The sequence below is a fragment of the Leucoraja erinacea genome, chromosome 2 (assembly GCF_028641065.1).
Source record: "Leucoraja erinacea ecotype New England chromosome 2, Leri_hhj_1, whole genome shotgun sequence".
Classification (NCBI taxonomy): Eukaryota; Metazoa; Chordata; class Chondrichthyes; order Rajiformes; family Rajidae; genus Leucoraja; species Leucoraja erinaceus.
The window spans coordinates 125,368,114-125,394,434 of record NC_073378.1 but is presented as its reverse complement, the minus strand read 5'-3'; the positions used below and the strand labels follow the sequence as shown (position 1 = coordinate 125,394,434).

The following is a 26,321-nucleotide window of genomic DNA, read 5'->3' as shown; positions in this document are numbered from 1 at the left end:
CTAAAAATCTTCCATTCGGAAATCCGAAAATGTCCGAAATCCGACAAGTGTCTGGTCCCAAGGCTTTCGGATAAAAGGTTGTGCACCTGTAGTTCCAAGAGAAACACAGCAATCTTGGCAGAGGAAGAAAATGCAAGATATTTGCAGAATGCTTTATCATGGCAGTTTGATCAAAGGGTTGCTTTTAGGGTATTGGGAAGTTTAAATGAAGGTTATGGGCTCGGCACAGAAGAGTGAACTTTGTGGGACTATGTGATCAAATTATAGGACATTTTAATTTGCTGTGAGTGGGGAGTTTGTATCAGTTTAAACAGAATTTAGGGGGCTTAAATTTTCTGGATCATGAAGAAAATAGAATGTGAATGTCCGAGATTTGTCAACAAGGATTTGGTTGAGGTTTTGGATCAGTTGAAGTTGGTGTGGTTGGCTGGCAATGTACATGATGTGTGTGGTCTGTCATTTGTTTCATTTAAGGAAATCAGTGAGTTAACAACAGATGTTCCTTAAAGTGTAAAGGACTTGTTTTATCGAACAAAAGAAGTGTAACTTGTTCTTCGTTTACAAGATGATTTGGGAATACAAGCATAATTTAATAATGAAAAAAATAATGTTCTACTGTGTTGCCCAGATTTGATGTTGAGGGAAAAAATCTGCTCAAACTTGGTGCGTCTGTGGAGGTGGAGATTTTGAAGCAAACCCTGCATCAGGACTTTAATGTTAACTCTGTAATATGTTATGTACACTAGTGTCAGTAATAAAGTTCATGTTTATGCGACATTATGTGCATGTTCAGGAAGTCCCCAGGTTATGACAGGGTTCCGTTCCTGAAAACTTTGTAGACCAAACTGTTTGTAAGTTGAAAATGAACAAAAAAGTGCGTGGGAAGAGATCACAGAAATAGCTGTGACGGGAGACCAAACCGGTGCAGGAAGAACGAATACCAGCCATTCTGCCTCACTAAGCGAGCGATTGAAACTGCTCTGCCCTCTTGGCTCTGCTTTTCTCAGGGGAAGTCACTTGGAAATGCCCCGTTCCCACCCAGCAATAGATTGCCGCAGCCTCATAACTGCCAGTAAATCAATCCATTATTCGCCCATCCATCCCAACAGTATCCCATACACTTATTCATATGTACAGTGCCTCTCAGTCAGGTTACAGCCTTGCATACACTAATACTGTAACCCTCAAATCAGTCAATCACTGATTTGAATGTGGGAATTGTGAATGCCATTTCATATGTTAGCGTGATGGAGTTTTGGTTTTATTCAAAATTTAACATTAGCTTTAAAAAATATTTTATGAACTTCTGGACATCCACAGCTTTGGTGGTATTTAATTGTGTGCTAAAGCTGGACGTATTTGAGGAATTCGGTTCATAATCTATCCTATTTAACTTATGGTACAAAGATGCACGTTTGCTTGTAATAACCAAAATAAAGTTGATGGTGCCTTAATTGTTAAATGTTTGCCGTGGGTTAATAGCTTTGGATTTAAGACTAAATTCTGTGAGATTATATTCATTTAGTAGACCGCTTAAATTTTCCCAAGTTTTCCACTATTTATATGATCCTAATTCTTTAGGATTAATTTAATTAATGTTTGTCTACCTAATTACTTAGAATACATTTTGTAAATGTGCAATAACTCTTCTTGCGTATGGCGCAGCCTGAAGTTGTATGTCAAGGGTAGACATCCAGGGCAGCACAGCATCAGCTACTGGGTGGATAGCTTTGATGCCCCCAGGGAAAAGCCTCAGTGGGCAGTCATTTATGATGTGTGGGATGCTGGTGTGGATGTCCGCAGTCGCCAAGCAGGACTGCCTGTCATCCCCCACTTATGCAGGTGATGGGCTGTTCTTGTATGGAGGGTGCGGGTTCTGTTCAACGTTAACCATTGCTTGCGATGGAGGTCAAAACCCGGTGGTCTCACTGGGGTCTGTGATGACCTCTCCGTTGTTGGTGTTGGCATTTTTCCAGGCTCTACCAAAGTACACCAAAGCATTTCAGGTGGCGATGGTTCACTTCTAAGGTTCCTGCTACTCCGAGCAAGCTATTATTGTTTAGTGCTGCCTAATATTGTTTGATTTCCATTCAATAAATGCTGTTTGTAGGAGATATGATAAGTGCCACAAGTGTGTCTGAATGTTGCAGATAGATTTATTTAAAAAAAGAGAATAGTTCAAATTCTTCACGTTCTAAGTTTGCATGTTAACTAGGCCATCATTGTTAGAGTTAGAGGTAATCCAAGTGTGTAAATATACATGAGGTTATTCATGAAACCACAAATTAACCTATTCTTTTGACCACTCCCTATGCATGATGGGACATAAGGTGCTGGAGTAACTCAGCAGGTCAAGTAGCATCCCAGGAGAACATGGATAGTGATGTTTCGAGTCGGGGCCCTTATTCGGACTGATTTTAGTGGGGTATGCATGGTACCTACTCATCAGCACTAGCATGTGTCCAATCCATTAATGATCTAAATCAGCTTTATTAAATGGAATCTTTGAATGGCCTAAAAATATGTTAGCGTGATGGAGTTTTGGTTTTATTCAAAATTTAACATTAGCTTTAAAAAATATTTTATGAACTTCTGGACATCCACAGCTTTGGTGGTATTTAATTGTGTGCTAAAGCTGGACGTATTTGAGGAATTCGGTTCATAATCTATCCTATTTAACTTATGGTACAAAGATGCACGTTTGCTTGTAATATCCAAAATAAAGTTGATGGTGCCTTAATTGTTAAATGTTTGCCGTGGGTTAATAGCTTTGGATTTAAGACTAAATTCTGTGAGATTATATTCATTTAGTAGACCGCTTAAATTTTCCCAAGTTTTCCACTATTTATATGATCCTAATTCTTTAGGATTAATTTAATTAATGTTTGTCTACCTAATTACTTAGAATACATTTTGTAAATGTGCAATAACTCTTCTTGCGTATGGCGCAGCCTAAAGTTGTATGTCAAGGGTAGACATCCAGGGCAGCACAGCATCAGCTACTGGGTGGATAGCTTTGATGCCCCCAGGGAAAAGCCTCAGTGGGCAGTCATTTATGATGTGTGGGATGCTGGTGTGGATGTCCGCAGTCGCCAAGCAGGACTGCCTGTCATCCCCCACTTATGCAGGTGATGGGCTGTTCTTGTATGGAGGGTGCGGGTTCTGTTCAAGGTTAACCATTGCTTGCGATGGAGGTCAAAACCCGGTGGTCTCACTGGGGTCTGTGATGACCTCTCCGTTGTTGGTGTTGGCATTTTTCCAGGCTCTACCAAAGTACACCAAAGCATTTCAGGTGGCGATGGTTCACTTCTAAGGTTCCTGCTACTCCGAGCAAGCTATTATTGTTTAGTGCTGCCTAATATTGTTTGATTTCCATTCAATAAATGCTGTTTGTAGGAGATATGATAAGTGCCACAAGTGTGTCTGAATGTTGCAGATAGATTTATTTAAAAAAAGAGAATTGTTCAAATTCTTCACGTTCTAAGTTTGCATGTTAACTAGGCCATCATTGTTAGAGTTAGAGGTAATCCAAGTGTGTAAATATACATGAGGTTATTCATGAAACCACAAATTAACCTATTCTTTTGACCACTCCCTATGCATGATGGGACATAAGGTGCTGGAGTAACTCAGCAGGTCAAGTAGCATCCCAGGAGAACATGGATAGTGATGTTTCGAGTCGGGGCCCTTATTCGGACTGATTTTAGTGGGGTATGCATGGTACCTACTCATCAGCACTAGCATGTGTCCAATCCATTAATGATCTAAATCAGCTTTATTAAATGGAATCTTTGAATGGCCTAAAATTCTACATTTTTTCAAGGCTTTTTGGTTTATTAGGTGATGTAGCTAATTGCAATATAGACATAGGTTGAATGATATAAAAGTGGGCACTTTCCAAGTATGTAAGAATGAGCCACATCAGCCCTCCCCTGTGATGCCGCCCCCCCACTCCTCATTCTCTACCCCCCTTCCCCCTTGCTCTACCCCCCCTCACCCCCTCTCTCTCTACCCCCTCCCTCTCTAGCCGCATCTGCGAAGTTGGGGGCTATGCATGAGTGGATGGGGCGGGGTATGGGGAAAGGGAGCGAATGAATAATATAATATCAATAATATAACACCAACCCTCCCCTGTGATGCCGCAGCCCCCACCCCCCACGCACGCCCCCTCCCCACGCTCTCCCCTCCCCCTATACCCGCCCCCATACCCTACAACCACCTCCGCCATACACACCCTCTCCCCCACACACACGGGAGGTGAGGAGGGGGGTAGGGAGGGGAGAGTGGTTATGGATGGAGGGAGGGACTGAGGGTAGAGGAAAGGAGAGATGAGGGAGGGACTGGGGCAGGGATGAAGAAGCGGGAAGGTCAAGAGGGGGAGCGAGTGCTGGGGGGATGAGAGGGAATGGAGGAGGATAGGGGTAGGAAGAGGGATGGCGAGGTAATGGAAGAGGGGGTGAGTTCAGAAAATGTTTCGGAAATTGGCGAGTTGAATAAATTGATTTAAAGTCGAAGTATGGTCTCGAAAACAGATTTTTTTAGATACTTGCAATTAAGAGACTACTTTACAAAAGAGATAAGCCCAGAACTAGATGAAACTTCAAATAACGTGATCAAGGTGATTGTGGATGCATACAAACAGAAGGGGTCTCGGGTCATTTCTGCTTTCTACCAAGCTCTGGTGGGAAGCGGGGGAGAATCAACGCTCTACATAAAAGCAAAATGGGAAGCAGAATTTAAAAACTCAAATAACAGAAGAAGAATGTTATCAAATGTATGAAACACAATGTACATCCACAAGCTCACTAGTATGGAGAGAATTTTGCTGGAAGATTCTAACTCGCTTTTTTTATAACACCCAAAATAAAAAGCAGACAACTTGCTATCCAACAACACTGTTGGAGGCTGTGTGGGAGTACGGAGACAGACCACTCGCATATTTTCTAGAACTGTAAAGATAAGGCCATATTGAGAAAATGTTAACGCAGTTGTTAAAAATACCTTGGGTTATAAAATCCCAAATACCTGCCCTGTGATGTATCTGGGGCACATTGAAGATATAGTAAAGATAGAAGATACATATTTGATTAAAGTGTTTTGCAGCAAGTAAGAAGGCCATTACCAGGCAGTGGTTTGATGAAAAAAGTCCAAAACAGGAACAGTGGTTAGAAGTTGTGCGAGACATCTTTAATATGGAGAAACTGACATATTCCTTGAGAGTCCAGGAGAATTCATTTGAGAAGATCTGGAAAAAATGGACCGTTTATTTGAGTCATGACACCAATTGGATAAATGCAGAGTTAGATATAGGAAGATTGTGTTATATAGAACTAGATGGTATGTTTGTGTGAATATTGAAATATCCCCAGATAACAAATTAATGTAAAGTTTTTTTAAAATTAGGTAAGTGAACCACACTGTCTTACTCAATTTTTTTTATTTATTTACTTTTTTCCCCCCTATCTTTTTTTTAAATTTTATTTTGATTGTTGTTTTTCTTATTTTGTTTTATTTATGGTGATGGTGTTGCACTGTTTTGTTTATATTTCTGTGAAAAATCAATAAAAATGTAAGTGGAAAAAAAAGGAAGAGGGATGGCGAGGTAATGGAAGAGGGGGTGAGGGGCGGGAGGGGGTGAGCGGAGGAAGCAGCGGTGGTTGATGGGGATAGGGAGCATAATGGAGGAGGGGAATAAGGGACTGAAGAGGGAAAGTGAGATGCGTTTACATTGATCTTATATTTTACAAGTTATTGCCATTTTAAATTTTAAAAACATCGCAGGCCGCACCTGTGCAGTTTGGCGAGGGTTGCCGTGACTCTCGTCACAACGGTAACCCATCAGCCGCATCTGCGTAGTTGGGGGCTATGGGCGAGTGGTGGAATATTGCGTTGGAACGGGCCCAACAGGTCCGCACTTGGTCTAATAACCACTAGAGCTGGGTTTGTCACCACGGATGTTGCGGTGGGATTTATTCACGTTGTATCTGGATTTATTTTAATTACTTTACACCATAGCAATCCTGCCTCTCAAAAAATGATGGTAAGATGTTTACAAAATGCCCATTCCAGTTTTGGGAATAAATTCAGGCAAGTGAGAGCAGAGGTGAAGCATGGGTAAGCCACGTGCCTCCTCTCTGCTGGATTATCATTTAGTAACAATTGAATTAATCTTTTTTTTAAATTTAAATCTTTTTATTTGCATTTCACAGCAATTTGCATACATACAATGATAACAGACAGTGACACTCGAGGCATAATTGTGCAACAGTATGTAAGCGACACTCAAAGCCCTTACCCTTACCCACCTTCAACCCACCCGAATCAGGTCGGAACCAAACGGGGACAAACAACACTCACATACGTACACATACACACAAATATGGTAAGATAAACGAAACAGAAAGTACTAAAAAAACAAAAAAAACTTTTGTTCACTAATAAGAGTAAATAAGTAAGTAATTAAATAAATAAGTGTGGGGAGGGGGGGTGGTTAAGGGGAGAGCAGCTGCAGTAGAGCAGTACAATGGTGGAGAGCACTCAGTCCTCTTCCGAGTCCGGGGACAAGTTGAGAGAGTTAACAAGTTCCAAGAAAGGGTTCCATGTATCTAGGAATGTCTTGGTAGAGCCTTTGAGAGAGAACCTAAGTTTTTCAAGCTTTAAATTGTAAAGCACCTCCTTAATCCAGCGGGCGTGTGTCGGGGGACAGGTGAGCCTCCAGTTAAGCAAGATCAGTCTCCGGGCTAACAAGGTTGTAAAAGCTAGGACCCGTTTCACCGCAACAGAGAGGTTGGTGTTGGGAGGGGTGCCGAAAATGGCTGACAGTGGGTTTGGAGGAATAGTGTGGCCGTAGGCTCTGCTTATCAAGTCGAAAGCACTCCTCCAAAAGGCTGCTAGCTTAGGGCAAGACCAAAACATATGGTTATGGTTGGCAGGAGATTGATTACATCTGTTGCAGGTGTCCCTAACAGCGGGGTAAATTCTAGATAATCTTGTATTTGTGTAGTGGACTTTGTGAAGGACTTTGCATTGGATTAGGCCATGACGGGCACATATGGAGGAAGAATGGATCAAATCCAAGGCATAGTCCCATTGCTGGTCTGTTAGTTTCGTATTCAGCTCACCCTCCCACGCAGCTTTTAATGAGGTATGAGGTTTCAATATAACCGACCCTAACAAGTTATACAAAACAGAGATGCATTTCTTCCGGTTCGGATCTAGAGCTAAGATGGTATCGGTCAGGGTTTCAGGGGGGGCGGTTTGGGAAATGGGGGAATGTCTTCTTCACAAAATCCCTAATCTGGAAAAAACGAAAAAGGTGGGAGTTTGGGAGGCTATAGTTGGACGAGAGCTCCGCAAAGGACGAAAAGATGCCATCCTTGTATAGGTTTTTGATACTACTGATACCGTTGCTATGCCAGGTTTTGAATGCGTGGTCTGTACTTGAAGGTTTAAAGATGTGATTTTTAAGCAGTGGGGTCAAGATGGAAGGGCCTTGTATACCTAAGTTTTTCCTGAGTTGACTCCATATCTTGAGCGAGAGGGACGCAATTGGGCCTGCACCCACAGGTGTTATAGGAAGGGGGGGTTGGGAGCATAGGACAGACCGCAACGGGAGACGTGAACTCGCCTTTTCCATGTGTACCCAGGTCGGTAGGTGGTCGCAATCATCATTCATCCAATACAGGAGTTTTCAATTGAATTAATCTTTAATCTTTTCTGCCATATCTCCATATCCTCTGCTTCCTTGTCCAAAAATCTTTATGTAAAAAAAACCTTTGGTTGTCATTTTCGGTCCAAATTAAGATGTCTGATTTGAATGGTCTAGGTGAAAGTCAAACTGCTCATCTATAAGTAGGTTATTGGTTACTGTTTCTTGATAACATTGCTGGTGGTGGCTTCCTTTATTTTGCAAACAATTGATAGTAGACAGATTGAGCAGTATGTAACCACATTGGAATTATTTTGCCTTTTCTGAACAAGATATTCCTCAACAATTTTCCAAATTGGTCATTAAAAAACAGATTTACCATTATGGATTATGTTGGGTGGACATGTTGGTACTTCTAGGGCACAAGTCATCAGTATTGCTGCTAGAGTATTTATGGTTCCTATGATATTTGCTGTGTCTTGTACTCTGCTGTTCATTCATACATGGAGTGAATAGATTTGCATGGAAAACAGTTGGGAGGATGCCAGATTAGACATCCATTTGGTAATTAGACTGCTCCTTTCATCACTGTTCATCCTTTTTACAATGCGTTAGGAGGTTGTAACCTTGTGTTATTTTTGTGCTGGATCAAAAATGGTTCTGCAGATTAATTTATTAACCTCTGCTTTCTCTGGATTTTCTGACTCCAGGAGGTATACATAATATAATTTATAAAATGCATTGAATGCATAAAATGTTTAGAATCACTGCGATGAATGGTCTACTCAACTTAAGTTGAAATGTCAATTTCTAATTTGTTTTGGACCATTTAAGACAATTATTGGATTTCCCCAAGTGTGTTAGACGTCATCGGGTGGCGCAGCCTCAGTCATTTCGATTTTTTTTGTTTTTTTAGTATGTCTAAAATGTATGTGCTCATGTTTCTCGGTATGTTTTTATGTGGGGGTGGTGGTGGTGGTGCGGGGAGGGGGGGGGGAGAGGGAGATAGGGAGAAACTGTCTCCAGTCACCTCGGTGGAAATGCGAATTTTTCTCCTAGTTGCATGTTTGCCTCCCTCGTGGCCTAACAACTTGGATTGGTGCGGCCTTACCCGGAGACAGCCCAGAGCTTCAGCAGCCAGCGCAGCGTGGACTTTAACCTCGCGGAGCCAGAAGACAGGCTCTGACCACCGGCCTGCTGACTTTAACATCGTGAAGCCGCTGTCTGCGGACCTTCTAGCAGCAAGCGTGGAGCGTCAGTGAAGAGCTCCGACCGATGGCCTGCCTGAGGCCTTTAACCGAGAAAACGCTTTCTCCGGTAAGGAAGTGGCCGGATGGGATGTGTCCCATCCGTCCCGATGTTGGAACTTCGATCATCCCGACGTTTTAGCGGCGACTACGGAGGGACAAGGCCCCAAACACGGTGAACAAAAATGAGGAAGACTTTATTGCCTTCTATCACAGTGAACACTGTGGTGGATGTTTATGTTAAGTTCTATCGTGTATTGTGTTCTTTTAATTGTATGGCTGCATGGTAACTCAAAAATCACTGTACCTTAATTATAAATTTGAACTTGAATGTGAAATATTTAAAAATTCTACTTTTTTTACTAATCTCTATGATAACTTTAACAACCTGTCATGCACTTTTGAAAATGACAGCTTCTTCCATACTTTATTCATCCAAGGCTATCCTTTCCAGTTTTAAGTTGTACTAGACCAGGTGCAGACCCGTTGGGCCTGTCAATATTCCACCAATGACCCAGGCGCAGGCGACGGGTTCCCATTGTGTGGCAGAGATCCCCGTTGTGACGCGAGTCATGGCAATCCTCTCCCAGCTGCACAGATGCGGCCAGCAAGTGGGAGTGCGACTGCGACGTTTTTAAATGTTCAAAATGGCAATCGCCTGCAAAATATAAGATCAATGTGAACTCATCTCACTCTCCCTTTTCAGTCCCCTATTCCCCTCCTCCATTATCCTCCCTCTCCCCACTCTCCACCAGCCCCCCTCTGCTCCCTCCCCATGCCCCATCCCTCTCCTCCTCCCCCTCCCCATCTCCATTACCTCACCATCCTGATTCCTACCCCTTTCCTCTTCCATTCCCTAGCACTTGCTCCCCCTCCTCTTCACCCTCTCTCTTCTTCCCCCTCCCCTCCCCCACTCCCTCCCTCTCTTCCCCCACCCTCTCTTCCCCTACCCTCAGTCACTCACCCGTCCCTCCCTCCATAACCCCTCTTCCCTCCCTACTCCTCTCCCTCTATCCCCTCCTCCCCACTTGTCATCTCCCGCCTTGCAACCTTGCAGAGTGCTGGCTTTGAAAATCATCGTGGTAGAATTTTGTCACCTTGCTGATTGTGGTCTTTAGGATAGAATCCATTTGCAGCGGAGGTGGGGGGGTGCTAAGTCCTAGGTCTTGGAGCCTTGGAAATTAGTTGATTTTGTTTTAATTTAGAGAAGTTTGCAGAAACCAATAATCTACAAACCTACACATCTTTGGAATGTGGAAGGAAATTGAAGTCCTATCGCTGTGTCACTGCCGAATGATGCTGTTAAAAGCAAAACTGTAGTCAATGAATGGGAGTCCGACGTAGGTCTCTTGATTGTTTAGGTGTTCGAGAGAAGAATTTGCAGTGCCTTTAAGTGAATGTTCAAAAAGCACATTTTCTAATGCCTTTTATTATTGGAGTGTGGGATCATTTCTAGAATGACATGACCTGCAGAGGATCTTGCGGTGATGCCTGCTTCCTTTATTGCTGGTAGTTACAAATGTGTGCTGGAATAATCATCGCAAACTGCTTGTCCCAGCTCTTTCTTGCTCCGAGGTAGACAGAAAATGCTGGAGAAACTGAGCGGGTGAGGCAGCATCTATGGAGAGAAGGAATTGCGACGTTTTGGGTCGAGACCCTTCTTCAGACCGGAACGTCACCAATTTCTTCTCTCCGTAGATGGTGCCTCACCTGCTGAGTTTCTCCAGCCATTTTTGTCTACCTTCGATTTTTCCAGCATCTGCAGTTCTTTCTTAAATCTTTCTTGCTCCTAACAGCCTCCCAAAACGAAGTAATGGGCAATTGCTGCAAGAGTGCCAGCAGAGGCAAGGGTTCTTGCTAGATCGCCAGCACAGCAGCATGCAGCACAAGCATTTGTATGCCTTGGAAGAATGGCAGTTGTGTTCCGACAAATCGTCCAACTTGAAAACTGAGACAGCTGGAACGAATCAGCATGAAGCAGATTTGAGTGTAATTACCGTGCCTTTTCTGGCAGTATACTCTGCAGCCATGGTAGATTGGTAGAATAAATAAATGTTGTTTGTGGGCTGCAAAAGAGCTGGAAATTATGGAACTATTCACGGAATCCCAATGGGACCTACATTTACTATTTTTTGATATTTTCCACAAAATAGAATTTGAACTGATTCTTTAGTCAGAGGGTGGACATGTGTAATTCTGTTCCACAGAAGGCTGTAGAGGCCAAGTCAGTAGATATTTTTAAGGCAGAGATGGATAGATTCTTGATTAATACAAGTGTCAGAGGTTATGGGGAGAAGGCAGGAGGGGTCGGGAGGGAGATAGATCAGCCATGATTATTGAATGGAGGAGTAGATGGGCCAAATGTCCTAATTATGTTCCTATTCCTCATAATCTTATGATGTTATGAATATTAAAAATGTCCCTGAAAGATTTGATGGGGCCTCATTAGTTGACAGAATGGATTTATGACTGGTGATTGCATCAACAGGACCTTGGAGAGATAAGTCTTCAATTTTCTTATTTGTTTTGCATATTTTCTCTCTTTGATAATCTTGATTACTTCATCTCAATTACATGATGTTCTTGGGCATATATTTGTCTGCAACCTCTCTGCTAATTGACTTTTCACAAGTTGGTGCCTGGACTAAAGCATCTAAACCTCTTCCTATAAAACGTCATCTATGTGCTTCTTAAATATTTTGAATCATAGAAACGCATGGCATAGAAAGAAGCTATTTTCAATTTGATCCTACATCCCAGACCCGGCTCATAATCTTAGAAGTTATAATTGTGTTCAAGTGCTTGGGCGGGTATTTATTAAATGGATAGATTTGTTTTCCTTTCTCCAAGTAGTGTAATCCCAGCCTCCATTGCTATTTGAATGAAAAATGATTCCCTCAATTCTGTGTGGAAAGAACTGCAGATGCTGGTTTAAATCAAAGGTAGACACAAAATGCTGGAGTAACTCAGCAGGACAGGAATATTTGTGTGTGATTATCTGTAATAGGATAATTCTGACAGTATTGCATTAAGACTTAAATATGCATTGATTTCATGTTTACATTGAATATTACTGCAGGATGTCTAAATCCATTATATATGATTCTAGCCAGCACGTAACTAAAGATATTATGATCTTTATGTAACAATACATAAATTCATGAGTTGATTTGCAGTCATAAAAGTAAAAGGTTTGATGACCATGTGCGGAAAATAAAATGGCATTAGTGTAGGTTTAGTATAAATGACTGCTTAATGGACCAAATTACATGTTCCATGCTGTCTAACTATGAATCAATGAGACCAAATGCCTTTGAGAAGCTTATGCTTCAATTGTGGGTATATAAACAAAGTGCTAAATAAACTGAGATGGAGTTGTAGCATTAAATAGCAGGTAAGCAAGCACTTTGACCAAACCTGTCAATGCTGACCAAGATATCTACCCAAACTAGTTCAGTTTGCTTGTGTTTTGCCACTATTCCTCAAACGTTCCTATCTGTATACCTATCTAAATGTGTTTAGGAAGTTCATCACTCGATGTTTTGCATTTATGTTTAATAAAAAATCAGCTTAATCAGAATGTCCGCTTTAGAAGGAAATGGGGCTGGCTCAGGTAGACAACTTGGTCGGCACAGACAACTTGGTCTAGTGAGCCTCTTTCTAAGCTGGATAACCATGATACTAATTCAGCACGATAAGGTGATGAGCATCCAAGAAAGGCAGTTCCGTTTTTCAAGATTTGCATTTCTTTTGCATGCTGTATGGTGTGAATTCTGAAAGGGTTAACAGAATTGGATTTGTTGTTGTGTTACATAAGGAACATGTTTGCCTTTCTCATTCCCGGTTACTGTTCAGTGACCTCTGCTGGATGTGTAACACTCTCAGTTAAATCAGTGGAAGTAGATTTACTGTGTCATATCTCGATATGGTGGATAAGGTGGCAGTGTTTCTATGAAATCACATTGTGTGTGTGTTTTCATTTTGCCGGACCAACAGAGGTTATGGCCACTTTGAGGAGTCCGAAGGTACTGGAGAGGTACCGCTGAGGAGTCGGCCTTGGAGCTCTGCCATGGGAACACATTTGCCAACTACCACTGGGCCAGAGTTCCAGTGCCTCAGCCACAAGGAGAAAATTCAACCTGCTGATCTGCAGCAGAAGTTGCCTGAGCGAACACAGCTGGGCTGGTGTTCATGATAAAATAGGCTGATTTTGTGAAGAGGAGATTTTGGTCCCAATGAAGTCAAGATTGGCCACCTGCCCCAGCCTAGGCACTGCATTTTCGGGGGGGGGGGGGGGGGGGGGGGGGGGGGGGGGGGGGGGGGGGAAGGGGGATTTCAGGTGAGCTGTCGTAATTTTGTTCATATTAAAGTCTGTGCTAGACCACCAGTTGCTGGAAAATCAGTGGACATATATTTTAATTATTTCTCCTTTTCTCCACCATGCGCCCCCCCCCCCCACCTGCTGAATGTTTTAAATGCTAGTTCAAATTTTAACTTTGAAAAATTCTGAATTAGAATTGGTGAGATATGTCGCATATTAAAACTTTTTTTTATCCTCTTCAGGAACATCATCTTCAGCGGGCTATTTCAGCACAACAGGTCTATGGAGAGAAACGGGATAACATGGTTATTCCTGTTCCAGAGGCGGAAAGCAACATTGCCTACTATGAATCTGTCTACAGTGGGGAGTTCAAGATGCCAAAGCAGCTTATTCACATACAGCGTGAGTATTAAATAAAAAATGTACATTTATCTGTGTAGGTTAGAGAGTTGTAATAACGATTGAAACCTGGCAAATATGTAAATTTGTCGTCCAGATATACACAGTCACACGTCTTCAAGTTGCTTTCCTTCATATTTTGCTCTGTCGATTCAGTATAAGGTTATTGAATCTGCTGATTGTGTATTTCTGAAATGGCTGATCTTCAAACTGAAACGGCATCCTTATCTTTTAATATCAAACAGGCTTGATTAAGATGAGTAATTTAAACACCACAGATCTTTTGTAGAAAATTTAAGAAATTTACTACCTCTGGGAGGAAGGAATTCTCTCTGTCCTAAATGGCCATAATAGTGATCTTTCAAAAATTACGAGTCAGGAATGGTTCCAGCCGATTGGAAAATTGCAAATATTGCCCTGCTGTACAAGAGGAGAGCAAAGCAGAAGAATGGAAACTATAGGCCGGTTAGCCTGACTTCAGTAAGATTTGATAAAATAGGCTGATTTTGTGAAGAGGAGATTTTCCTGACGAATCTGTTGGAATTCTTCAAGTAAGTAAATAGGATGGACAAAGGAGTTGTTTACCTGGATTTTCAGAAAGCCTTTGATAAGGTGCTGTGCCTGAGGCAAACACGAGGACTAGAATGCAAAAAAACAGGGATGTATTGCTGAGGCTCAATAAGGCACTGGTCAAGATTCAAGATAGATTTAATTGTCACGTGTGCCTGATGGCACAGTGAAATGAATTTCCATACAGCCATACAATAAAAATCAACAGGACACAACACACTATAGAGTTTGACATAAAACATCCCCACACAGCAGAATCAGAGTTCCCAACTGGGTGGGAAGGCACCAAAGGCAGTCTTCTTCCCCCCCTCTTCCCCGTGGTCAGGGCCTCCCCAAGCCCTCCGCAGTTGCCGCTATGGGCGGCCCGATGTTCAGGACCGCACGCCGGGGTGTTAAAAGTCTGACGTCGGGGCTGCGGGACGTCCTCAGCGGCGTGGACACAGAGTCGGCCCCCTCCTACCGGAGTCTGCAGCTCCCAAAGTCCGCAGGCCGCGCCGGGTGGAGACTGCTGCTGGAGACCCTCTACAAGGCGCCCCAGGACTCAATTAAAGGAAGTTATTTTAGGAAGGAGATGAGGAATATAGTTAATCAGAGGGTGGGAAACTGTGGAGTTCATTACCAAAGAAAGCTGTGGAAGCCAAGTCAAAGGATATTGTTAATGCGGAGATAGTTAGGTTCTTGTTGGTACAGGTGTCGGGGGTTTGTCGGGGGTTATGGGGCGAAGCAAGGAGAATGTGGTTCAGAGGGAAATTATTTAATGGCGGAGTAGACTTGATGGGCCAAATGGCCTAATTCTGCTCCAATCACTAATGAACTTGTGAGCTTATGAACTAAATGACCGCCTTCATTTTCAATTTTCTCATGACAGACTTTTGCTTATCAAGTCTGTGTTGGATCTTGAAACAATCACATCAATCCCCAATTAGTTCTCTCTTAACATATTTACAATAACCGATTAACGAAGAAACCAACAAACGAGGGAAGCATACAGACAATTGTCAAAATTCAGTTATGAAGTATAAACATCAGACTGCACTGAAAATCAAGATATCTCCGGGGTGTTGGATTTATAAGGCAGCAGCACTGCTTGCTGTGTTACTCAATAATGACCCGAGGACTGAGACAACTTGTACACGCCATTGAAGGTCAGTATGCAGGTGTTGTAAGTACTTAGGCCTAATGGTATTTCAGCCTTTATAATGAAAGTTTTATCTCACGAGTAACAAGGACTTACTGTAATTGTACAGTGTCATGGTGAGACTAGATACGGAATATTTTACACTATTCTTTACCTAAAAACATTTACTAGTTATGGAGGTAACGAAGATTTACTGAACTGGTTCCAGGAAGTATTGAATTTGCAATTTAAGAAATTGATTAGTCTGGGATTGTATTTTCTAGAGTTTGAAAATTGAGAGAATGCTTCACCTGAGGAGTCTAGAGGCAGGGAAATCCATTTCAGAATAAGCGGTAAACTGTTTCGGTCTAAAATGAGGAAATGTTTATTCACTCGGATGAACTCCAGAGCGCTGTGGCCGCCGACTCCCAACATCGCGGAGCTGGGGGCTGCGGGCGTCCGGCTGCGCGGCGCTCCAAATCCAGCGCGGCCCGCGGCCGGACACCCGCAGCCCAAGCTCTGCGATGTTGGGAGTCGGCGGCCACAGCGCTCCGGAGCTTACTGCACAGCGTCCCGGTAAGGCATTGCCCGCTCCCCGCCTCTCCGACCAGGTAGGGGACTAAGAATTAAAGTTTCCCTCTTCACCCCTCCCCCCTTCACATAAAAGCCCTCCAAACTAACTGACGGGTAACATTTAAGCAATGATTTACAGATGTTTAAGTGTCTCCCCGGTCTCTGGGGAGGAGGCAGCCGCTACAGTAGTACAGACCTGGGTTGACCATGGGCCGTTTCGGGTCAAGTTTGGCGCCAAGCGCGAGCTTTGGTGTGCAGACGACATCCTGGAAAAAATGTCCAGTTTTCGGAGCTTTTCGGTTTCCGGAACTCCAGATAAAAGGTTGTGCACCTGTACTGCTTTGATCAGTTAGTTCCAAGTCTTATTTCTGTATTGTGTATAAAGTGAATATAATTTTTCATGTGTTTTCAAAAAATAGTAATGATTTATTTGAATGTTAGAAGATTGGAGCCGTTGTGAAGTCACGACTTTTGAGCTTGACTGAAAACACTGCACCCTGATTACTAATTTCACTGCATCCATGGGCTTTGTCATGGAACGAATAAGGGGTAGGCCATTTAGGACTGAGATAAGGAAAAACTTTCTCACCCAGAGAGTTGTGAATCTGTGGAAGGCCAATTCACTGGATGTTTTCAAAAGAGTTAGATTTAGCTCGTAGGGCTAAAGAAATCAAGGGATTAGGGGAGAGAGCAGGAACTGATTATGGATGATCAGCCATGATTTTTTTTTTTTGTTTGTTTTTTTTTGTTATGTCCAAATGTGTGTTTTTAATGTTTCTCGGTGTGCCTTGTGTGTGGGGTGGTGAGGGGGGTAAGGGGGAAAACCATTTTCGGTCGCTTCCTCCACAGAGAGGCGACTATTTCCATGTCGCCTCCCTCGCGGCCTAACACTAAGGATTGGTGCGGCCTTTCCCGGAGACGGGCCCGGAGCCTGGGATCCCTCGTTGGGGATCCTCGGAGGAGAAGAGCTCCGACAGCCGACCCGCGGCCTACATCAGCTTGAAGCTTCTGCGGTGCTTCTAGTCGCGAGCGCGGTGGTGACTTACCATCCGGAGCAGGATCCCACGCCGGGAATCCCTGGAGAAGAGCTCCCACCACTGGCCTGCGGCCTACGTCATCTTCAAGCTGCCGTCTCCAGTAGGGAAGCACCGATTCGGGACTTACCTTGACTGTACATCTGGCCGCCCGCAGAGGCGACTGCGGAGGTTTATGGTCCCGACCACGGGGAAAATGGAGAAGGACTGACTAAGTGTTGTGCCTCCTTGGAGGATGTTTTTGTGTTAATTTTTGATTGTGTATTGTGTGTTCTTTTTTTATTGTACCGCTGCTGGCAAGTTCATTTCACTGCACTTCATTGTGTATGTGACAAATAAATCTGACTATGGACTATTGAATGACAGTGCTGGCTCGAAGGGCAGAATAGAAATCTTTGTATTTTATTTCAAGATGTGATCTGTGAACAATCACGTTCGTTAGATGAACCCGTACGATTACAATCGGTGTTTTCCAATAATTTATGTAATTGAACAAAACCTTAAAAATAACTTGAAGCAAAGATCACGCAAAAAGAAAAGTTCGCCGCTGTAAAATAAGTTGGTGTTATCACTACTAATCTTGTCATTCAATTTGTGGTTGGTGCACAGCTTTTTTAAAGTAATCATTATCTTGAAAGTTTCATTGTCTATTATGTAATGCATGGAACTAAAGTACTAATTCAGAATTTTTCTGTTTTGTTGACTTGAAGATCTGTCAGTATGAGACAAAAAAATTAGTTATTGGAGTAGAACATCATTTAAATGGCGTGAGAGAGTCTTAACTTTTCCATTAGAAATCGCCATGTTCATGTCCTGCTAAATTCTATCCATCAGTTTCCATCTAAAAAGGGTCATCTATACTCTGTAAAGATGTATTAAGTTTTTAGCGTGGGTCTTGTCTTTTTGTATTATGCCTCTACTTATAAACATAGATAGATAACTTGCTGCAATGCTCCAGCTTTTTTATCCTGGCCTGTGACTTAAAAAAATGTTTATATGGGCCTCATATTTTTTTTATTATGTTTTTCATAGAAATGTTAGTCTTCCCATAATGCATTTATATTCTAATTATATATTATAATTTCTGCAGTGCTATGCTTTTTTAACCATGGCTTCAACCTGTTCTAAAGTCTATAGCAATCTTCCTTTGTCTACATGGTATCAGATTTGTTGCAATATTTACAGCAGAGCTCCTGTCACCTTAACTACATTTATTAAGAAACTAGACCAAGTGGGACCCGTTGGGTCCCTGTCATACGGGAGGCCTGGCCCCCCAACGCAACCCATTCCCGCAACGTAATATTCCACCACTCACCCATAGCCCCCACGGGAGGCCTGGTCCCCCAATGCAACCCGTTCGTTCCCCAAACCAATGTTCCACCATTCACCAGTTTCCCCCAATGCAATATTCCACTCACTCACCCATAGCCCCCAACTGCACAGAGCCGGTTCATATCCTCTTGTTTCCCAGCACTCCCTCCCCCTCCACTTCACCCTCCCTCTTTTTAAACTTTAAAAAATTGGCTTTTCACTTTAAAAAATCCAATTGCGCTTGCTGCCAGGACTCAGTGTCCTGGGATTTGCAACATTGTAAGGGGCAGGGGCAGGGCCAGCAAGTGCAATTGGATTTTTTACAGTGAAATGTTAAGTCGGCAATTTATATAAATGATATCCTATTGTGACATCATAGCTGCTAACTGCCACTGCAATTTGAACTGATTTTTCACAAACTGGATTTTGTAAAGTTCAAAATGTGAATAACTTGTAAAATATGCCATCAATCTGAACGAAACTTGATACACCACACCACAGGACAATGGTGAGTAAGGTGATCCAACAATTGTAGCGCTATCGTATTCCGATTTGCCGTAATTATAATAATAATAATACATTTTATTTATGGGCGTCTTTCAAGAGTCTCAAGGACACCTTACAAAAATTTAGCAGGTAGAGGAAAAACATGTAAGGGGAATGAAATAAATAGTAGAGACATGAATAGTACACAAAGTAAAGACAGAATTCAATACAAAACACAATATGAGGCAATTAATGCACAGATGAAAAGGGAGGGGGACGTGGGGCTAAGGATAGGCAGAGGTGAAGAGATGGGTCTTGAGGTGGGACTGGAAGATGGTGAGGGACACAGAATTGCGGATCAGTTGGTGGATGGAGTTCCAGAGCCTGGGAGCTGCCCTGCAGAAGGCTCTGTCCCCAAAACTGCGGAGGTTGGACTTGTGGATGGAGAGGAGACCGGCTGATGTGGATCTGAGGGACCATGAAGGTTGGTAGGGGGAGAGGAGGTCAGTGAGATATGGGGGGGCCAGATGGTGGAGGGCTTTGTAGGTGAGGATCAGGATTTTGTAGTTGATCCGGTGGGAGATGGGAAGCCAGTGAAGTTGTTTGAGGACTGGAGTGATGTGATGCCAGGATTTGGTGTGTGTAATGAGTCCGGCGGCTGCGTTCTGGACCAGTTGGAGTCGGTTGATGTAGGTGGAGCTGATGCCAAGGAGAAGTGAGTTGCAGTAGTCCAGTCGGGAGGAGATGAAGGCATGGATGAGTCTTTCAGCAGCGGGAGGTGTGAGAGGGTCTGAGTTTGGCGATGTTGCGGAGATGAAAGAAGGGGGTTTTAATTACATGGTGGATGTGAGGCTCATGGGAGAGGGTGGAATCAAAGATCACGCCAAGGTAGTGGGCCTGGGGAGATGGGGAGACAGTGGTGCCGTCGATGATGAGAGTGGGGTTATTGATTTTGCTGAGTGTGGCTTTGGAGTCTATGAGGAGGAATTCTGTCTTATCACTGTTGAGTTTGAGGAAATTATGTTGCATCCAGGTTTTTATAGCTGACAAACAGGAGTTGATATGGGAGAGGGCTGGGGGTTGTGGGGGGATTTGGTGCCGAGGTAGATCTGGGTATCATCAGCGTAGCAGTGGAAGTCCAGGTTGAAGTGGCGGAGTATCTGACCAAGGGGGAAGGTGTAGATGATGAAGAGGAGGGGGCCGAGTACGGAGCCTTGGGGAACGCCTTGAGTGACTGTGGCTATAGCAGAGGTGTGGTTGTGTAGAGAGATGAAGTGGGATCTGTTGGAAAGGTAGGAACGGAGCCAGCTGAGTGCAGAGCCTTCAATGCGGAGGTCTTTGAGTCTGGTGAGCAGGATGTTATGGTTCACTGTATCGAAGGCTGCGCTCAGGTCGAGGAGGATGAGGATGTTGAGGGAACCAGTGTCAGCAGAGGTGAGGAGGTCGTTGAGGACTTTGAGGAGAGCAGTTTCTGTGCTATGGAGGGGGCGAAAGCCAGATTGAAGGGGTTCAAGTAGGTTATACGCAAGGAGGTGGGAATTAAGTTGCGACGCAACGATACGCTCCAGGGTTTTTGAAAGAAAGGGGAGGTTTGAGATTGGGCGGTAGTTAATGAGAGAGGAGGGATGAAGACCAGGTTTCTTTAAGATTGGTGTCTCAGCAGCAGTTTTGAAAGCGGAGGGGACAATTCCTTGGGACAATGAGTAGTTGAAGAGATTAGTGAGGTAGGGGCAGAGAACGGGGAGGCAGGACTTCAGCAGGGGACTCACTCGCACACAGACATGCACGCAGACAGACTTACAAGTTTTAGAAATATATATATATATAGATATAGATATAGATACAGAGGATCATAGATCCAAAACTGGCTATCATGAAAGCCAGTGCAAATCCCCTATTAAATCTAAAAACATCCATCCACTATATCCTTTTTCTTATCATCAAGCTAATTTATCCACATCATTCTTTCCTCTTCATTCCATCAGCTGCTGCTTAATACAGTAAACCCTCATTTTAATGGACCTCTTTATAACAGATTTCATATATAGCAGAAGGACCTGCCGATGCCACCCCTGCTTGCACCTACTTGCAGGGTGCACCAATGACCCTTTTTCACCCACCTTGTGGTCCGGTAACATGGCTGTTGTTGCGGCTCACATTATAGCCCCTTCGGGCTACTGACAGGACGGGCTTGGTGACCGTGGGGCTCCCTCCCCTATCACCTGCTGCTTCTTACTGTCAATTGTGGCTTTGTACACTCCCTGCTCTGCTGTCTCACCACCTCTTTCCACCAATTTAATGGTTCAATATCTTTACTTCAGTTCATTAAATTCATCTGCCATTCAGAGAAGAAATCTAAATCTCAAAGAACAATGTTTTATTCACATTTGGTCAAAGTTGCAATACTTAAGAATTGCAATGCGAGCAATCCAATTTCATTAATTGAGTAATGGGACTGAGATCTAGCAAATACTTGGAAGTGAACAGCACTTTGACACGCTGTATTAAAAAAGAATCACACAGAGGCATGTAATTTTCCATTTTGTCTGTAACCTATTCTATATGTCTGTAACCAATAAATATGGCACAATCTCAGTGGGCTGAAGGGCCTGTTTCCATGCTGTATCTCTACACTAAATGGCCCACAATATTTTGGGTATTTCTCATTTCATTCTTGATCACCGAATCCTTTAAGATTGTAGCCCCTGATGCCAAGATCAGGGGAACCACTGTTCCTGCATTTGCCCAGTTAAACCACAAGAATTAATTTTACGTTTCATTGAAATCATCTCTTATTTTTCTGAATTGAAGACTAGGTTAATCTCTCCTCGTATGAGAAACCCATTATAGGGCCAACCTTTGTTGCAATCCCTCTATTTCATGTACAATCTGGTTGGAAGCTCAGATCTGTACAGTTCATTCTTTGCAGGACTCTAAAATTGTAATGGCACTTGTACTCATCTGTTTGACTTCCTACAAAGGAGCTGTAGCTGCATGTTAATTTTCAGGGATGTGGTCCCCCCCAAACATTAACATTTCAACCTCTCACCATTTTAAAACATTATCCATTTTGTTCCCAAAGTAAATTACCTCTCATTTTTCCACATGATAATCTACCTGCCATAAGCTTGCTCTTTCACTCTGCCTGCATTTGAAGCCTCCCTGCAACCACACTGAAAACCTCTGTAAATTGCCCCTAGTGTGCAGGATGGAACTAGTGTGTGGGTGATCGTTGGTCAGTGTGGATTCAGTTGGCTGAAGGGCCTGTTTCCATTCTATATGTACAAAATGAACTTCAAAGAATGGAATCCCTAGACACCATCGCTGCAGTTAATGACCCATCGGACTCGGTCTCAACCATGGTAGTGATCACCAAGAAAAAGACGAAATACGAACCGTATCAACCCCAGAGATTTGAGTACTGTGATCAAGCGCCCGCATTATCCAATGTGCACAGTAGAACAAGTAGAAGCGACTGTGTTCTCTGTTTTAGATGCCAAAAGTTCATTCTGACAAATCCCGTTAGACCACAAATCATCTGAACTAACCACTTTTGGCACACCTTTTGACCACTATAAGTTTCTGCGAATGCCCTTTGGCATCAACTCCGCCTGTGAAGTCCTCCAGCGCATGATGGAACAGCTGTTCGCAGGACACCCTTGTGCCATTATTGTCAGAACACGATGCCAATTGAAGGGAAGTATTGGATCATGCCAAAGACATCAACCTCATGCTCAACCCCCTAAAATGCAGATTTTGTGTCAGGAAAGTGAAGTATGTGGGACACATTTTCAAGTCACAGGGCGCCCATGAAACTCCTGACTGACAACGGAAGCCCGTTCACCAGCCCGTGCTTCAAGAATTTTGCCCAACGATGGGACTTCTGTCACATTACTAGCAGTCCGAATTCCCTCAATCGAACGGGCTGTCCAAGCGGGCAGTCCGGAGTGCCAAACAGGTTATGGAAAAAACTAATTTGGCAAAGCCAATGTTTACTTGCTCAACTTAAGAAACTTTGCCCGCGTCCCAGTGCTAGGGTCTCCTGCCCAATGCCTCATGTCAAGGCAGACACGTACCACGCTGCCCGTACCCAAGCGACTATTACAGCCACAGGTTCGTAAGTCATCGGTAGTTCAAGCACAACTTTAGCATAAGCACGAGATCCAGAAACATTCGTATGACAAAACAAGCAGGCCACTCGAGCCGCTGACAAGTGGTCAAGTTGTACGACTTCATATGTAAACTGACAAAGGTCATGGACGCCTTAGTTTAATCTGTAGCACTGCACTAGATTCACGTTCGTACATGGTCGATTCAAATGGAGGGACTTACTGGCGAAACCGTCAACACCTTCGACCAGTGAAGGAACCGCAACCTACGATCCCGTATCCAGATGTTCCTGGACTTGGCACCGCATGACCGATATTCCCCGATCCCTGGCCCAGCGTCCGTTTGTGGAGTCTGCACCCAGCATGCATCCTGCTTTCTTGTCACCACGGTCGGTGTCCAGTTTCATCTCACCTCACTCGTCTCGCGGATCTCCGGTGTACCAACAGCCCCCGGTTTCACAGTTCTCGCTGTCGAAGGGTGGAGATGCGAGCTTGTACCGTACGCGTGCGGATCGCATTTGTAAACCTACCCTTAGATACGGGGATTATGCTTAACCTGCTCCAGTGCTGAAGCGACTGCCTGTTCTTATAGACGCCAGTTAAACCTGATTAGTTGTACTAACATATATATTCAAAGTTACGTTATTTTCTTAAGAGAAAAGATGTAGATCTGCTCTACCCAATACTAACACACATGCTATACACTACTGGGATCCATAATCCAGTCCGGGTTTTACCATACAATCAACATTTATTACTAATGCTTCCAGACACTAGCGGTTAGTCGGGATGATGACAGCATGCAGTGTAACTTTATTATATGCTAATAAACTTGTTGGATCATTACTTGGAGTATGTGTCTAGCTCCACAAGTAACTCAGTGGGTCAGGCAACATCTCTGGAGAAAAATGATGGGTGACATTTGGGTTGGACTCTTCATATTCAATTTGATATCAATTTAATACTAAATGTTATATTTTTACTCCAAAAACAGAATATGCCAAAGCAATTAGCAGATCAGGCAGCATCCAAAGATCAGAATAGTTATGCCAACTCTTTCTCTGTCCATGGATGCAGCTTGTCCTGCAACATTTTCTGTTTTGGCTTTCCAGCATATGCATTTTTAGCTCTAATTACTGATATTAAAAGTTATGTTTATATTAAATAAAAGGGTATCGGGTCTTTGAGTGGAAGAGTCAATGAGAATTATCTGCAAGAAACATCTGTATGTAAAACGTGTTTCCTTTTGTATGAAAAGGGAAGAGCTGATCAAAAGTCAATATTTCAGAAAAATTGGAACCATTACATTATAGAACAAGAAAATTGCGGGAAAATCAAAAGATTTTGCCTTCAGAAGGTAGTTAATGTTTGGAATTATCTGCCCAAGACAGCTGTGAAGGCTCAGTTGATGGGTATATTTATCACTGAGATGCCTAGATTTTTGGGTGCAAAGGGAAATGTAATTGGTTCAAGAAAGTGATACTGTGGAAAAAAATCAACAAAGATCTTTGTAAATAGTAGATCAGGTGCTGAATGACATACCACTTGTTGCTACTTGACAAGGTGGAAAATTGCCTGTGTGTGTGACCTGCTCACAAACTGTATTAATGCCCAATATGTTTGTGCATCAAACACGGACCAAATTATTTAATTCCAGAGATGTGTGAGGAATACCTGCCCTTGAAATCAAGGTAGCAGCATGGCAACAATTCATTTGGGTTGCATTTCTCGTTCGTTAAAATATGTTACAATTATGATGTAGGTAGTGGTGTTCCATTGTGCCTGAAACTCATGACCTTGATGCAAGTTGTAGGTTTGGAATATGTTGTTAGAGCAACCTACTGCATTGCACTACTGCAGTGCATTTTGAAGATGGTGCAAACTGTGTATTAGTGGTGAAAGGAAATAATATTTAGTATGGTAATTATATTTATAGTGCAATCCCATCTTGATGGAGATACTAATTCCCTACACTTGCGTGGCTTGAATGTTACTTGCCTCTTGCCACGCCTGAATGTTGTCTTGGTCTTGCTGCATGCAGGCATGGACTGCGTCATTTGCTGAGGATCTACGAATGGAATTGAACCTTGTGGAACGAAGGTCATTAGTGAAGCAGTTGAAGATGATTGGGCCTGGGACACTGAAGCTCCTGCAGTGATGTCCTGGGGTTAGGATGATTGATCTCCAACTGCAAGCATCTCTTTTGTGCAAGGTACTGCTTTGATGTGAGGGTCGGCCATTGTTGCCTCACCTCTGCAATTCACTACTTCAGTCCAATATTGAATGACAATGGGTAGTAATTAGGCAGATTAGCTTGTTTAAGAAGGAACTGCAGATGCTGGAAAATCCAACATATACAAAAATGCTGGAAAAACTCAGCGAGTGAGGCAGCATTTATGGAGCGAAGGAAATAGGCGACTTTTCGGGTCGAGACCCTTCTTCGGACTGAAAGAGGGTCTCGGCCTGAAATGTCGCCTATTTCCTTTGCTCCATAGATGCTGCCTCACCCGCTGAGTTTCTCCCGCATTTCTGTCTACCTAGGCAGATTAGCTTTGTTTTCTGTGAAGGTATGCCTCAGCAATTTTACACATTGAGACCATGCCAGTATATTTGAACTGGAACAGCTTGACTAGAGGCACAACTAGATACAATGCTCTCCATAATGTTTGGGCCAAAGACCAATCATTTATTTATTTACCCCTGTACTCCACAATTTGAGATTTGTAATAGAAAACATGACATGTAGTTAAAGTACACATTGTCAGATTTTATTAAAGGGTATTTTTATACATTTTGGTTTCACCATGCAGAAATTACAGCTGTGTTTTTTACATAGTCCCCCTATTTCAGGGCACCATAATGTTTGGGACACTTGGCTTCACAGGTGTTTGTAATTGCTCAGGTGTGTTTAATTGCCTCCTTCGTGCAGGTATAAGAGAGCTCTCAGCACCTAGTCTTTCCTCCAATCTTTCCATCACCTTTGGAAACTTTTATTGATGTTTAACAACATGAGGACCAAAGTTGTGCCAATGAAAGTCAAAGAAGCCATTATGAGATTGAGAAACAAGAATAAAACTGTTAAGAGACATCAGCCAACCCTTATGCTTACCAAAATCAACTGTTTGGGACATCATTAAGAAGAAAGAGAGCACTGGTGAGCTTACTAATGGCAAAGGGACTGGCAGGCCAAGGAAAACCTCCACAGCTGAAGACAGAAGAATTTCCTCTATAATAAAGAAAAATCCTCAAACACCTGTCTTGACAGGTCATGAACACTCTTCAGGAGTCAGGTATGGATTTGTCAATGACCAATGTCTGCAGAAGACTTCATGAAAAGTTCGGGGGAAAAGGTCTTGTGGACAGATGAGACAAAGATTAACATATCAGAGTGATGGTAAGAGCAAAAGTATGGAGGAGAGAAGGAACTGCCCAAGATCCAAAGCATACCACCTCATCTGTGAAACACGGTGATAGAGGTGTTATAACCTGGGCATGTATGGCTGCTG

At 43.1% G+C, this 26,321-nt stretch overlaps 1 protein-coding gene across 7 annotated transcripts in view; it reads left to right on the top strand.

Moving 5' to 3' along the window:
- Positions 1 to 26,321, top strand: part of LOC129715250 (enhancer of polycomb homolog 1-like) — a 175,197-nt gene that overhangs the window by 94,958 nt on the left and 53,918 nt on the right. For 6 of the 7 annotated variants that reach the window (XR_008726467.1, XM_055665133.1, XM_055665139.1 and 3 more), the window contains one exon: positions 13,459 to 13,618. Coding sequence is in view for 5 of the 7 variants with exons in the window: in XM_055665133.1 (XP_055521108.1) it covers positions 13,459 to 13,618 (160 nt within the window). In the remaining 2 variants the exon portion in view is untranslated. Of the gene's footprint in view, positions 1 to 13,458; positions 13,619 to 24,892; positions 25,028 to 26,321 lie in introns of those variants that run through there. The other variant, XM_055665144.1, reaches the window with a different exon arrangement.